Source organism: Erinaceus europaeus, chromosome 11 (genome assembly GCF_950295315.1).
Source record: "Erinaceus europaeus chromosome 11, mEriEur2.1, whole genome shotgun sequence".
In the NCBI taxonomy this organism is placed as follows: Eukaryota; Metazoa; Chordata; class Mammalia; order Eulipotyphla; family Erinaceidae; genus Erinaceus; species Erinaceus europaeus.
In genome coordinates, this window is record NC_080172.1 from 74,261,677 (window position 1) to 74,275,427 (window position 13,751).

Consider the following 13,751-nt stretch of genomic DNA (forward strand, 5'->3'; position numbering starts at 1 on the left):
TTTTTCCCATTTAACAATACAACCCCCACTATGTCAATTATTATCCTTCGTGGACCTGTATTCTCCCCACCCACCCACCCCAGAGTCTTTTACTTTGGTGCAATATGCCTAACTTGTATTTCTAATCACAGTAAATTTGATTATTTCTGGAACTGTTTCTATGGCATAATCTGAAATAGTTAATGGATAACGTATTTGACATTTTTATTAAAATAATAACCTGTAAAAAAAAATAAAATAAAATAATAACCTGTTCTGAAGCTAAGATGCACGATCATAGATTACAAGTACAACACTATCTGGAAAAAGTAATTATTTTCAGACTGTTTTTCTTTCTTTCTTTTTTTTTCAAATTGTCTTTTTTTTTTTTTTTACCAGGACACTGTTCAGCTCTGGTTTATGGTGGTGCGGGGGATTGAACCTGGGACTTTGCAACCTCAGGCATGAAAGTCTGCTTGCATAACCATTATGCTATCTACCCCCCCACCCCAGATGGTTTTTCAATAAGTATTTTTGAATTTATGGGCTTAGCATATTAGGAAACTAATATGCTAAGCCCATATTGAAACTGTTCTGTGCCCTTGAAATGAAGAAGGAATCCAATAGAAATTTAATATTCATTCAACTTTATAAAGGATTCATTCTCATGCCATGAGTGTCTTTATTTATTTATTTATTTATTTTTAATTTCTTTATTGAGGAATTAATGTTTTACATTCGACAGTAAATACAATAGTTTGTACATGCATAACAAGTGTCTTTATTTTTAAGTAGCATCTTTTTTTTTAAATATTCTATCTTTATTTTACTTTTTAGAAAGATGGAGAGAGGGAGAGAGAGACCAAGTAGCATCTTTTAATTAAGAGTCATGAATGTTTAAAGAATTTTTATCCTTTCAGCTTAAAGCTGTTCATCAACAGCTACAGGTTCTATCCCAAGTACCTTTCCGTAAGCCAAAGAAGAAGAATGAGAAGCCTAAAAGGGAAAAGAAGAGAGAAAAGGTTAATAGCAGAGATGAGAACCCAAGAAAAAAGTTAAAGCAAATGAAATTAAAAGAAAAACCTAAGAGCAAGTAAGTATTTTTACAGTGCTTCGCTAAAATAATGGCATTATGTAAAGTACATTTTACTTAGTTTACTTTTTATTATAGTCAACCAAAAAAGAAGAAACAACAAGTTGTTGCTCTGAAACCCGAAGATGAAGATAATGCCAAACCCATGAACTATGATGAGAAAAGGCAGTTAAGCTTGGATATAAACAAACTCCCTGGAGATAAACTTGGACGAGTGGTTCACATAATACAATCAAGAGAGACTTCTCTGAAAAATTCCAACCCTGATGAAATAGAAATAGACTTTGAAACCTTGAAAGCATCAACACTAAGAGAACTAGAAAAATATGTTGCTGCTTGCCTAAGAAGAAGACCACTAAAATCTCATGGTAACTATTTCTGGTTTTGTTTTGTTTGCTGCTCCTCCTACTCCTTCTCTTCCTTAATTCCTTTATTTTTTTTTCTTTTTTTAAAATTTTTTAATATTTATTTTCCCTTGTTGCTTTTTATTGTTGTTGTCATCATTATTGTTGTTGTTATTGATGTCATCATTGTTGGATAGGACAGAAAAATGGAGAGGAGGGGAAGACAGAGAGGGTGAGAGAAAGAGAGACACCTGCAGACTTGCTTCACTGCCTGTAAAGCGACTCCCCTGCAGGTGGGGAGCTGGGGCCTCGAATCGGGATCCTTAACGCCGCTCCTTGCGCTTCATATTCTGCTTTGAGTTTCCCTATCTATTCTTTCTCAACTTCTGTTTATGAATGGGATCATCCCATACTCATCTTTGTCTTTCTGACTTAGCTCACTTAACATAATGCCTTCTAGCTCCATCCAAGATGGGTCAGTGAAGGTGAGTTCATTGTTCTTAATGGCTGCATAGTATTCCATTGTGTATACACAAATAACAAGCAGAAAAAAAATTGTGGAGGAGGGGCAGGCAATAGCGCAGCAGGTTAACAAGGCACAAGGGCCAGCATAAACACCCCAGTTCAATATATACCACAGCTTTCTCAGCCATTTATCTGTTGTTAGGCACCTGGGTTGCTTCCAGGTTTTAGCTATTCTGAATTGTGCTGCTATGAACATAGGTGTACACATATTTGGTTGGGGTTATGGGGTCCTTGGGGGCATATCCCTAGGAGAGGAATTACTGGGTCATAAGGAAGGTCCATATCGAACCTTGTAAGAGTTCTCCAGAGTGCTCTCCACAGAGGCTGGGCTAATTTACATTCCCACCAGCAGTGTAGGAGGGATTTGTTCCCACAACCTCTCCAGCCTTTGTTGCTGCTGTCCTTTTTGATGTATGCCATTCTCACAGGGGTGAGGTGGTATCTCAGTGTTGTCTTTGTTTGCATTTCTCTGACCATCAGTGACCTGGAGCAGTTTGTCATGTGTTTGTTAGCTTTTTGGATCTCTTCTGTAGTGCATATTCAATTCATATACTCTGCCCATTTTTGGATGGGGTCATTTGCTTTTTTGTTGCTATGTTTGGTGAGCTCTTTATATATTTTGGTTATTATTCTCTTGCCTGATATATGACATGTGGAGAATTTCTCCCATTCTGTGAGGAATCTCTTTGTTTCAGTGATAGTTTCTTTTTCTATGCTGAAGCTTTTCAATGTGATGCAGTCTCATTGATTTGGTTTTGTTTTAGTCTTCCTTGCAATTGGGTCTGTATCATCAAAGATGTCCTTGACGTTTAGGTGGAAAAGTGTTCTCCTAGTGTATTCCTCTTTTTCTGGTCTAACATCCAGGTCCTTGATCCATTTGGAGTTGACTTTTGTTTCTGGTGAGATAAAGTGGTTCAGTTTCATTCTTCTGCATATTTCAACCCAGTTTTTCCAGCACCATTTATTGAAGAGACCCTCCTTCCTCCATTTAATAAGTTGTGCCCTTTATCAAAAATTAGATGTCAGGAGTTGGGAGATAGGGCAGTGGGTTAAGTGCACACGGTGCAAAGCGCAAGGAGTCACTTCATAGGCGGTGAAGCAGGTCTACAGGTGTCTATCTTTCTCTACCCCTCTCTGTCTTCCCCTCCTCTCTCCATTTCTCTCTGTCCTATCCAACAGCAACGACATCAATAACAACTACAATAAAACAAAGGCAATAAGAGGGAATAAATAAATATTTAAAAAAATTAGATGCCCATAGGTGTGGGGGTTTACTTCTGGGCTTTCAATTCTGTTCCACTGGTCTGTGTACCTATTTTTGTTCCAGTATCAGGCTGTTTTGATTATGATGGCCTTATTATATAGTTTGAAATCTGGTAGTGTGATGCTTCCATTTATGTTTCTTTTGCTCAAGATTATTTTGGCAATTCTAGGTCTTTTCTGGTTCCAGATAAATTACTGTAGTTTTTGTTCTATTCTCTTAAGAAATTTGGTGGGACTTTGATGGGTATCACATTAAATTTGTATATGGCTCTGGGTAGAATATTCATTTAGATGATATTAATTCTTTCAATACATGAGCATGGGATATCTTTCCATTTCTTTGTATCATTTTCTATTTCTTTATGTAGCAACTCTTAGTTTTCAGTGTACAAGTCTTTCACTTCTTTGGTCACGTTTATTCCTCGATATTTTATTGATTTTGCTGTGACAGTGTTTCGGGGTGTCTCTCTCCTTCTCCGGCAGGGTGGCCTCCAGGGGAAAGGTAACGGGCTGGTTCTTTCTCGCTCATGACAGGGGTGACACGAAGTAAAAGACACCAGGGGACTCTTAGCATGAATCTAGAATCTGAGTCCTTGAGTCCCAGAATCCTAGAGTCCGTTTATTAGCAAAATTGACATGAGTTAAATAGAAAAGCAATGGAGGTAATTATTGTTGAAATATGACAGAAATTACAGGTTTCTTAACAGTCAGCATGCCCCTAAGGTAGGGGGCTGCTATGACAGGAATTGATGAGATACAAAACAGTTATTCTCCATGACACAAGCAACTTAATTATCCAAAGGTATTTGAGAGAAGCATAGGGGTTAAACTCATAGGGTGAGACAGAGAGAAGATGAATATCAAAAGGCCATTTAGTTTGGAATTTCTCTTGTCTGGGGTCTGAGGTGTATGATGAAGTGTGTGATAAGGTGTGTTCTTCTGTGATCAGAAGGTGACTTTGAATAAGTGAATCTGCAGCCATGTGGCCTGTGGTTAATGGAGGGATGTACTGGGGTATCTGTGGGCCTGAGAGTCAAGAAGGAAAGAACCAAGTCTGAGTTTCCCCCCTTATGCTCACCTCGGTTGAGAGAGACTTACCAATAGGTTATCTTCTCAGACCTCCATCCAAAGATGGGGGTGGTTCTCCCTAAGCTCTATCAGGCTTACACATGTTCCCAACAACAGTGAATGGGAGTGGTTACTGGATATCCACTTCTTCAGACTTAGTGTTTGCATAAAGAAATGCCACTGATTTTTGTACACTGATTTTGTCACCTGACACCTTGCTATAATTGCCTAATGATTTCCAATAGCTTTTTGCTGGAGTCTTTAGGTTTTTCTATGTATACTATCATATCATCTGCAAATAGTGAGAGTTTGACTTCTTCCCTTCCCATCTGAATTCCTTTGAATTCTTTCTCTTAGCTTGTTCTGTTAGTCGACCTTTTTAGCTGAGCTATTTCAGTTTTCAGTTCTCTAATTACCTTGAGGTAGCTAGTATTTTCCTTGAGGGTCTCATCTATTGTTTCCCTATTTCTGGTAGTTTTTTCCTCAATAGTTGTCCTCCATTATGTGACTAATAGGTAAAATAGTATTTGGATATTTTCCTTTACAGTTGCTTCTGGTTTACTTGGAATTTTTTCTGGCCATAGATTATCTAGTTGCTTTTGATTTGACCATATATTTTTTTTATGGGTGTGTTTTGTATTTTTGTTCCTTGGCTGTTTACATTCAGTTGTTGTGTTGAGTGAGGAAGCCCCACTAAACCAAAGGGCTCTTACAACTGAGGTCACAAACCTTGCAAATACAACAATAACAAAAGCAATTATTGATGTTGTTCAACCAAAGCCTGTTAGCTACAGAAACTCTCATCACTAAAAGCAAAATAAACCAAGAGCAAAAACTAAACAACAATAGCAAATAATAATAATAATAAAATACAAAGCAAGAACAATTACAAAAATCCACTCTCAAGCTTAAATTTAAGAGATTATGGGAAGAGACAGAGAGAGTTAAAGAAAGAAAAACTTTTCAGATCAGTTGGGAGGAAAGAATAAGAAGTGGAGAAGAGACAAATAGAGAAACAAGTTCCTCCCACAATTGATGACACATCCAATCACCTGTCAAAGGCAAAAGCAACAACAGCTAATTTTGGTCAACCTGAAGAGGAAGGAAAACACAAGTGCAAATAGTAATAATAATAATAATAATAATAATCTAAAACAGGGAGTTGGACGGTAGCACAGCGGGTTAAGCACCCAATGCATTGCACAGCTCAAGGACCAGTGTAAGGATCCTGTTAGAGCCCCTGGCTCCCCACTTGCAGGGGAGTCACTAGCGTCACAAGCAGTGAAGCAGGTCTGTAGGTGTCTTTCGTTCTCTCCCCCTCTCTGTCTCCCCTCCTTCCTCCATTTCTCTCTGTCCTATCCAACGTCAACAATAATAACTACAACAAGGGCAACTAAAGGGAATAAATAATTTTTTTTAATCTTTTTTTTAGAGAGAGAGAGAGATGCAGGCATAGTGCCTCAGGGATAATCCTGGTGGGAAAGAGAGAGAGAGAGAGAGAGATGCAGGCATAGTGCCTCAGGGATAATCCTGGTGGGAAAGAGAGAGAGAGAGAGAGATGCAGGCATAGTGCCTGGGAATAAATAATTTTTTTAAATAAATAAACTAAAACAAAAAACCCTAATAGTCAGCCTGCAGATTAAACCACTTCAGATTAGCTGCATACAGCCTCATCCCCTTCCTAAACCGAGTATCAAACTCAAGATGTAGAGGAAAGGTAATCTAACTCAGGGAAAACAGAGACCCTGAGTGGTCAATTATTCTGTCACTCAGAGCTCCAGCCCCTTTCAAAAAGAAAAAGCCTTTGTTTGGGGAAACTGCTGAGTCTGGAATCTTGATACATAAATTAGCTCCACAGGAGGCCTACTAGCTGCAGCTGGTGTGATGGTTGATCTTGGGGCAGGAAGAGTGCAGAGAGAAATAGCCATGGAAAACTCTCTGCCAAATCCCTGTTTCCTCAGTCCTTTTTGGCCTCTGTTTGCCGGCTCAAGGGTGAGTAGGGTTCTGCCTTGGTTCCACCCTGACCCACCCTGCCATCCTCTTCCACCACTGGCCTAGAAATCATACCCTGACCCAGGATTCCAAGGTTTAAAGCAGCCTCGTTGCAGAGCTCACACCAGGTTTTATCTCCAAGATGCCATCTTGGCGCCGCCCCTTCTCTCTCCTATACTTTCTCCTCCCTTCACAATTTTTCTGTCTTATCAATAAAAGAAATGGGGGTTGGGGTGGAGAAAGGTTTTCAGAGGCCTTGTTAGCCTTCTTATTGTTGGGCACTTATTTCCTGGAACCCCTGGACTCTTGCTCAAAGCTCATCAACCTTTGAATTTTTGGTAACTTAGATATGAAGGTCTTTTTGCCTAACATTATGCTGTCTCCCCAGTCGTCTTTTCTGTAATTATGTTTATTAGAAACACTCAGTTTCCTGAATCTGTGTATCTTCTCTCATTTGGGGAAGTTTACAGCTATCACTTCAAATAAGAATTCTGTCCGTTTCTCTTCTAGACCTTGATGATGTAGATCTTAATTCCTCTTGATGCGCCATTACTCTTATTTTATCTTAATTCTTTTAATCTGGTCTTTTATGGCTGCTACTACCAGTCTGCAAATTGATGGTTTTGACCTTTGACTCCTTTCTTCCGTGAATCCTCTTTTGTTTTGTTAATGGTTTTTTTTTCATAGTTTAGTTACACTATTTTTTTAGCTCTCTGACTTCTGTTTAGACTTTTTTCATATTTTCCCATCCATGTTGAGATTCTCCACTGATCTTATTTCAGTAATCATCCTTAAGAGTGCTATTTTGAAATATTCTTTAGCTTAGGACAGTGGAATGACTGCTCTCTTCCTGGTTTTTCCTTCCTTTCAACTTACTTCCTTCTTTTCTTTCTTTCACCCCTGTCCTAATCACTCTTTTTCTCCCCTTAAATCATACAGCTAAGAAAACAACGAAGACTAAAGATGAACTACTTTCACAGAAGAAACAGGATCTAGAAAAGCGATTACAGGATGTCAATAATCAGTTAAATTTTAGAAAACGACAAACAAAGTGTAAGTGACTATTTTAATTTTTTTCATTTGACTTTATGGAAAGACACCGAAGCATCACTCTGCCACATGGGCTGTTGGAGACTGAACTTAATGTTTAAGTCTCACGTATTTAAGTCCTGTCTGTACTCCACCCATTGAGCTACCTCCCTGATCATACAGGGTAGATATTTTGGTGGTTTGCACTGTTTGATTCTTAGGCATTTTCATTGTAACAGAGAAGCATAGAATGACAGAGAATGGGAAAGACAGCACAAGCACCAAAATGTCCCCCACTGCTGTACCACTCTTACCTGGTACCTAAGCTCAAACTGGGTCCTCATTATGTGCTCTACCAGAGAGCTAGCTCTCTGATTCATAGTGGCAGTTTTCTTGCGACTCTTTCTTTCTGACTTTTTAATGTATTCCTCTTTTATAGGTGAGAAGACTCCGTTGTCCAAGACCATTGGAACTGGTTCCCGACTGAGTGAAAGCAGCAGCAGCAGTAGTGGTAGCAGCAGCAGCAGCAGCAGCAGTTCTTCAGAATCTGCAAGTAGTAGCAGTGACTCAAGTTCTTCAGACAGCAGTGATTCTGAATCAGGTTAGCTGTCCTCTTATGTATATCTTTGTTTCCAGCAAAAAAAATGTTTTCTTATGACTCCGCGACTTACATTTTGAAGACATAATACCAGACTATTAAACGGTAAAAGGCTGGTCATCACTTCTTATAAAATAAAAAACATATTTGAACATAGCATTCAATTTAGTATAAATTTAGTATAAATCACAAATACTGTAAAGAATGTCCTCTTGTGACATTTTATTCTGGAAAATAATCATTTTGAATTAACCCAGTCAATTCAGAAACTATGTAAGTCAGTTTTTTTTTTTTACCACCATCATTTTGTCACTGTTGAATAGTTTCTTAACAAAAATTGTACTTTAAAGTCAAATTCTTTGTTATGCTAAATTGCCATATTATATAGATTACTATCATCTATGTCAAACTAAGTTATTCATGTGTGGTTTTTTTGTGTGCTCTTTCATTAATGGCTATGTAGTTGACAAATAATCATTGCTCACTGACTTGACAGTGGTATTTTATCATTTTTAACTAGAAGGCAAATTAAAAATACAGGACTTTTTGTGCATCAAATGCACTTTATTTTTATTTGATAAGAAAGTGAAATTGAGAGAGGAGAGGAGATAGAGAGATGCTTATAGTGCCGGTTCACCACTCATGAGGTTTCTCTTTGTATCTGGAAGTGAGAGACTTGAATACATGTCTTATGCATGGTAGAATGTGCACTCAGCTGGGTATGGTGCTGCTCAGCCTCTTTATTTTAAGTGAGAATTGTTTTTAATAAATTGAGTTTTCTTTTTTAAGGAATATGTCCCATATAGAATATTGTGACACAAAAATTCTTACCATTTTTAGAATAGCCCTTTTTATTTCAGTCTGGTAGTAAGGGTCTTCTAACTTGTGATGCAATCTATTTCTTGTGGTTTTCACATTTTATTACTTTTAGTTTTGTTTAGTTTGCATTAATACAGTGCATATTTGCTGCATTTTGTTTGCATTTCACGAGCATATAGCAGTAAACATTTTTATTACAATATGCAGGTTTTACTTTTGTTGGGATTTGTCAAACTTAAAAGTTTTTAAAATAAAGTTAGGACTGGTTATACATTATTTCCTTAAATTTTGATCTCAGGATAGGATAATACTGGAAATACTCTAAATGGCATTTAGCATTTAAAATTGTAATGAGCACTTGTAATATTACCTAATAAAGCATTTGTGGCCTAATAAGTTAGAATACTTTGTCTTTTATTGTTAAGATGTATTCTTAAAAATATTTAATAAAATGTATTCAGTTATTTATTTAATAAGGCATAAGCAAATTGAGGAGAAAAAGGAGATAGAGAAGAGATATCTGCAGTTCTGCTTCACCTACTGCTAGTGAAGGACTGGGGACTTGGACCCAGATCCTTGCTCACTGTAATGTGTGTGCACAGGAGCCTAGCCCCATGTAGGATAAACTCTTTATTGGAACTGCTGTTTTTTAATTATCTAACTAAATATTGACAAGTGAGCAATAAATGTATTCAATATTTGGGAGAAGTACTGTATTCATAGTGCTTAAATAAAATAGGCCTGAGTTCCTATTTGAATTATATGATAGAATCATCTAATTTGAAAGGAAAGGCTATTTCACTCACTATGTGTTCTTCAAATAGTACAAATATATGTGTTCTTAGTGAAGAAACCTTAGGTCTCACTCATGATCTACCAATCATGCTTTACCCTGAACTCTACCACTTTGTTATACTCCCCCAAGATATACATCTACAGTATGTTAGCTGAAGATCTTTTAAAATATTTATTTATTTATTAATAAAGGAAGGAGAGAGAGAGAGAAAGAGTCTGTGTGTGTATATATAAGAGAGCGGGTAGGTAGGTAGGTAGGTGGGCAGGCAGATAGGAAGAGACACACAGACATGAAGCATTGCTTTGGCATATTCGGTTCTAGAGATAGAGCATTGGATCTCATACATGAAAGTCCAGTGCTTTAACCACTGCTTCACTTCTGGGACTGTTGAAAATGATTTTTCACTTTCCTGAGAAAAACTAACAGGTATATGAATCTTAAACTGTGAAAAATAATTAAACTGGGCATTTATCAACAACAATATTTACTTTAAATCATCTACATCCTTAATGTTATGCATGTGCATTCTAAATCTCAGTTTTAGGGTATGAAAAATGGGTGTATTTACTGAGAAATACAATGTATAGTAATTAGTCATGTTGGCATTTATTTAAATAAAACTAACTGATGTAGATAAGACTTTGAAGCTTTAAGATTGAATATGTGGGACCCAAAAGACAGTACATTGAATAGTATACTAAATTTGGAAGAATGAAGCCTGAGTTTAATGCCCAGTAACCTATGTTCTGGCATTGTCCTCTCCTAATCTTAGGTTAATAAATAACTAAAATATTTCAAAAAAGACTGAAACATTGGTATATCTTGATTTCCAGAACTCTGGCTAAATTATATTTCTTAATGACATCAGTATATGCAACTGCCATGTGCAGATAAGTCAAGAACAATTATTAAACACTGTCATAAACATAAAATCTTTCAGCACATTGTATAACCTTCAAAACATAGTAAGTGGCAGATCAAAGGCATAAATGAGATGTGAAAATAAAATGAGTTCCAGATGCATATATTCTGTTAGCTAGGCTTTACTAGTTTGTATACACTTGCAGTTGAGAATTTTTTTGATAACAGTTATCTTGAATGACAAAATGTAATTAATGGACTTAACCTTGTGACTAGTAATATGTTTGAAAATGAAGTAACATATATATTGGTACTTTAGATTGAAACCTTCAGAAACTATCTAAATACTCAAATACTTGTGTGAAAAAGATTCGAAAATATAATTTCAGCTGTTAAATAGTTAACACATAAAAATATTGAATAGTATGACATAAATTTTTTGGTTAAACAAAGTGTCACTTAATCCATTTGACTGTTTGCACTTATTAGCTTTAGTATAATGCTTACAGAATCACTTTCTAATTTCTTTTTTCTTCTCTTAAGATTGACAGAGAGTGAAAGAGACCACAGCACTGAAGCTACTTTCAATATAATGGGAGCCTGGTTTCAAACTTAGGTCACTTATATGACAAAACAATACACTATCCAAGTGAGCTATTTCACCAGCCCTAAAGTTCACTTCTTCAGGTGGTGGCACACCTGGTTGAGTGCACGTTATAATGCACAAGGACGCTGGTTCGAGGCTCCGTCCCCACCTGCGGGGGGAAAGCTTTGTGAGTGGTGAAGCAGTGCTGTAGCTGTTTTCTCTGTCTGTCTCTCTTCCTCTCTATCTCTCTTTTCCCTCTCAATTTCTGATGGTCTCTATCCAATAAATAAAGATAATAAAAAAAATCAAAAGAAAACAGTTGTTTCTTCTTTAAACTTTTTAAATTATGGGTGACTTCAAAGTTAGGAATTAAGTAACAATTTCTCTTTTTAGTACTGTGTATCCTGTTGAATTAACTAGCATGAGGTTGTTGTTGTTGTTTTTGCCCCTATCAAGAAGAAATCAAAGTACAGTGTTACAATTTTGACATTAAAGTAAGAAAGTTTCAAGAGAAGTGACTAAGTTTTCACTTAGTCAATGACAACTTTTAAGTTGTCATTCAACTTAAAAAATTTAGGACTTTTTTGTTTTCTTATTGAGAGAGAGGGGAAGAAATACTAACTGACTAGAGCACATCTTATGCAGTGCTAGGGGTTGAATTCTAAGACACATCTCATGCCCAGTTCTTTGACCACTGTACCGTTTCCCTAGCCTTTTTTTTTTTTTCTTTAACCAGAGTACTATTCAGCTCTGGCTTGTGGTAAGGAGGTTGAACCTGGGACTTAAAAGCCTCACACATGAGAGTCCCTTTGCATAATCATTATGCTATCTCCTCTGCCCTCCCTAACTACTCTTCATTTACAATTTTAAAAATTTACTTGATTGTCATCAAATAAAACAGCAGAGGAATATATTGAAAGGCCCAGGCCTAGCCTTTGAAATAGCAATAAAGTTTGGTCTTGTGCATTTAAAATTTTTCTGTTCAAGTTGGATCTTTCTGAATAAACTAGGCTATCTTGAATATTACTTCTTAACATTGGAAATGCACTAGAATCACCTGTAAAACTTTAAAAACAACATCAACCTGAGTAGAGTAGGTTGTATAGATAGCTAAAAATATTACAAGTGATTGTTGCACCACCATGATTATAGCTAGGTGAAGACAAGAAAATAGTAAGAAAGAGAAACACTGTAACACTGTTACACATTTGGTGAAACTTAACCTCTTCCAGGCACTGGGGTGTGGTGATCTGTGGCTTGAAGCCTGTCCTGTTCATGGTAAGAATGTGCACGCTAAGGATTAGCCACCCACTAGTCCTCCCAAGTGATTTTAATGTTTGGCAACCATTCATCTAGGTTTTATTTTATCTATTTTCTAGCAATTTCAAGTTCAGTGAAAGGAATAGGCAGCTTATAATGGTTTTGTTCTCCTATACTATAATTTGCATCAGGCCAGGAGATAGAGTGTACATGACCCAGGTTCAAGCCTCTGACACCACATAGCAACTCAGACTCAAATACATGCATCACTAGTGGTGGATGGTGTAGCATTACTGCTCCTCTTTCTGTCTTTCCCTCACTGTTTCTGTGATTGAGAGTATAAAAAGTCCACTGAGAATAAGGCATGGCTGAGGTCCTGAAGAAGCCCTTGTGGAAAAAATTGTGCCAATCAGATTAATGCCAAATTCTTTAAAGGGAGCAAAAAAAAATTAGTGAACAGATATTCTTCTTGCTTTTTATTAATAGAACATGCTTAGGCAATAAAATGAAGTGGAACCAGCTAATGATTTCCACTTTTCTTTACCTTGTTTCATAGCATATATTTTTTCTAATCTAAAAAAAAATCCTTAGTATTTTTCCACAGCTATATGTGGTATTACAGTCTTGTTTGACATTATGGAATTATATTTCTATTCAGCTTGTCAAAAATTTAAGTCTATACTGACTGGATGATATATTTTATCTCTGGAACATTTATCTCAGTTTTTTTTTTTAATGAAAAGGAAACACTGACAAAAACCATAGGATAAAGGGGTATAACTCCACACAATTCCCACCACCAGAACTCCGTATCCCATCCCATTCCCTGATAGCTTTCCTAGTCTTTATCTCTCTGAGAGTATGGACCCAGGGTCACTATGGGATGCAAAAGGTGAAGGTCTGACTTCTGTCATTGCTTCCCCACTGAACAGGTCGACCCATACTCCCAGCCTGTCTCTCTTACCTCAGTATTTTGATAGGCTGAGGAATTAAAACAACCTGCTAACTAAATATTTGGTTCCAACTCTTCTCAATCTGTTTTTGATATATTTACACATGAGAATTTGCATATCACTGATGTCACTCATTAATACCATTTGAATGGTAAAAAACAAATGGCATTGAAATTAAGTCCACTTAGTTCCACATCCAGTTCCCAGATCCACCCCCCCAAATTTGGAATTTCATCACAATTATTACTTAAAGCTTACTGAAGAATCTCTTGTCTAAAATGATAGCTAATTTTTAGAAGACTGTCTACTGTCACTGTTACTATTTAATTCTACTTAATAAAATAGAGATAAAATGTTTAGCAGTGAATAAAGGTCTGAGAATATATAGAAATAACCACTTAAATAAAGTGGAACAAACAACTAATGCTATTTACACTTAAATGGTTTTCATAAATATTTCCTATAAATCATTTTGGCATATCTAAATGGGTAACACTGCAATGTGGAAAGAGACCAGCTCATAATACAAGTTAATTCTAAGAGCCTTGAAATTAAATGCAGCATGGTCCCAGAGGTGGCACAATG

At 36.7% G+C, this 13,751-nt stretch overlaps 1 protein-coding gene across 1 annotated transcript in view; it reads left to right on the forward strand.

Annotated features, from left to right (window-relative positions):
• The window catches only part of BRDT (bromodomain testis associated), a 55,184-nt gene that overhangs the window by 24,015 nt on the left and 17,418 nt on the right, over positions 1 to 13,751 (forward strand). Inside the window, exons 9-12 of the mRNA XM_007524676.2 lie at positions 900 to 1,072; positions 1,151 to 1,440; positions 7,204 to 7,317; positions 7,733 to 7,894. Coding sequence (XP_007524738.2) covers positions 900 to 1,072; positions 1,151 to 1,440; positions 7,204 to 7,317; positions 7,733 to 7,894 — 739 coding nt within the window. The remainder of the gene's footprint in view (positions 1 to 899; positions 1,073 to 1,150; positions 1,441 to 7,203; positions 7,318 to 7,732; positions 7,895 to 13,751) is intronic.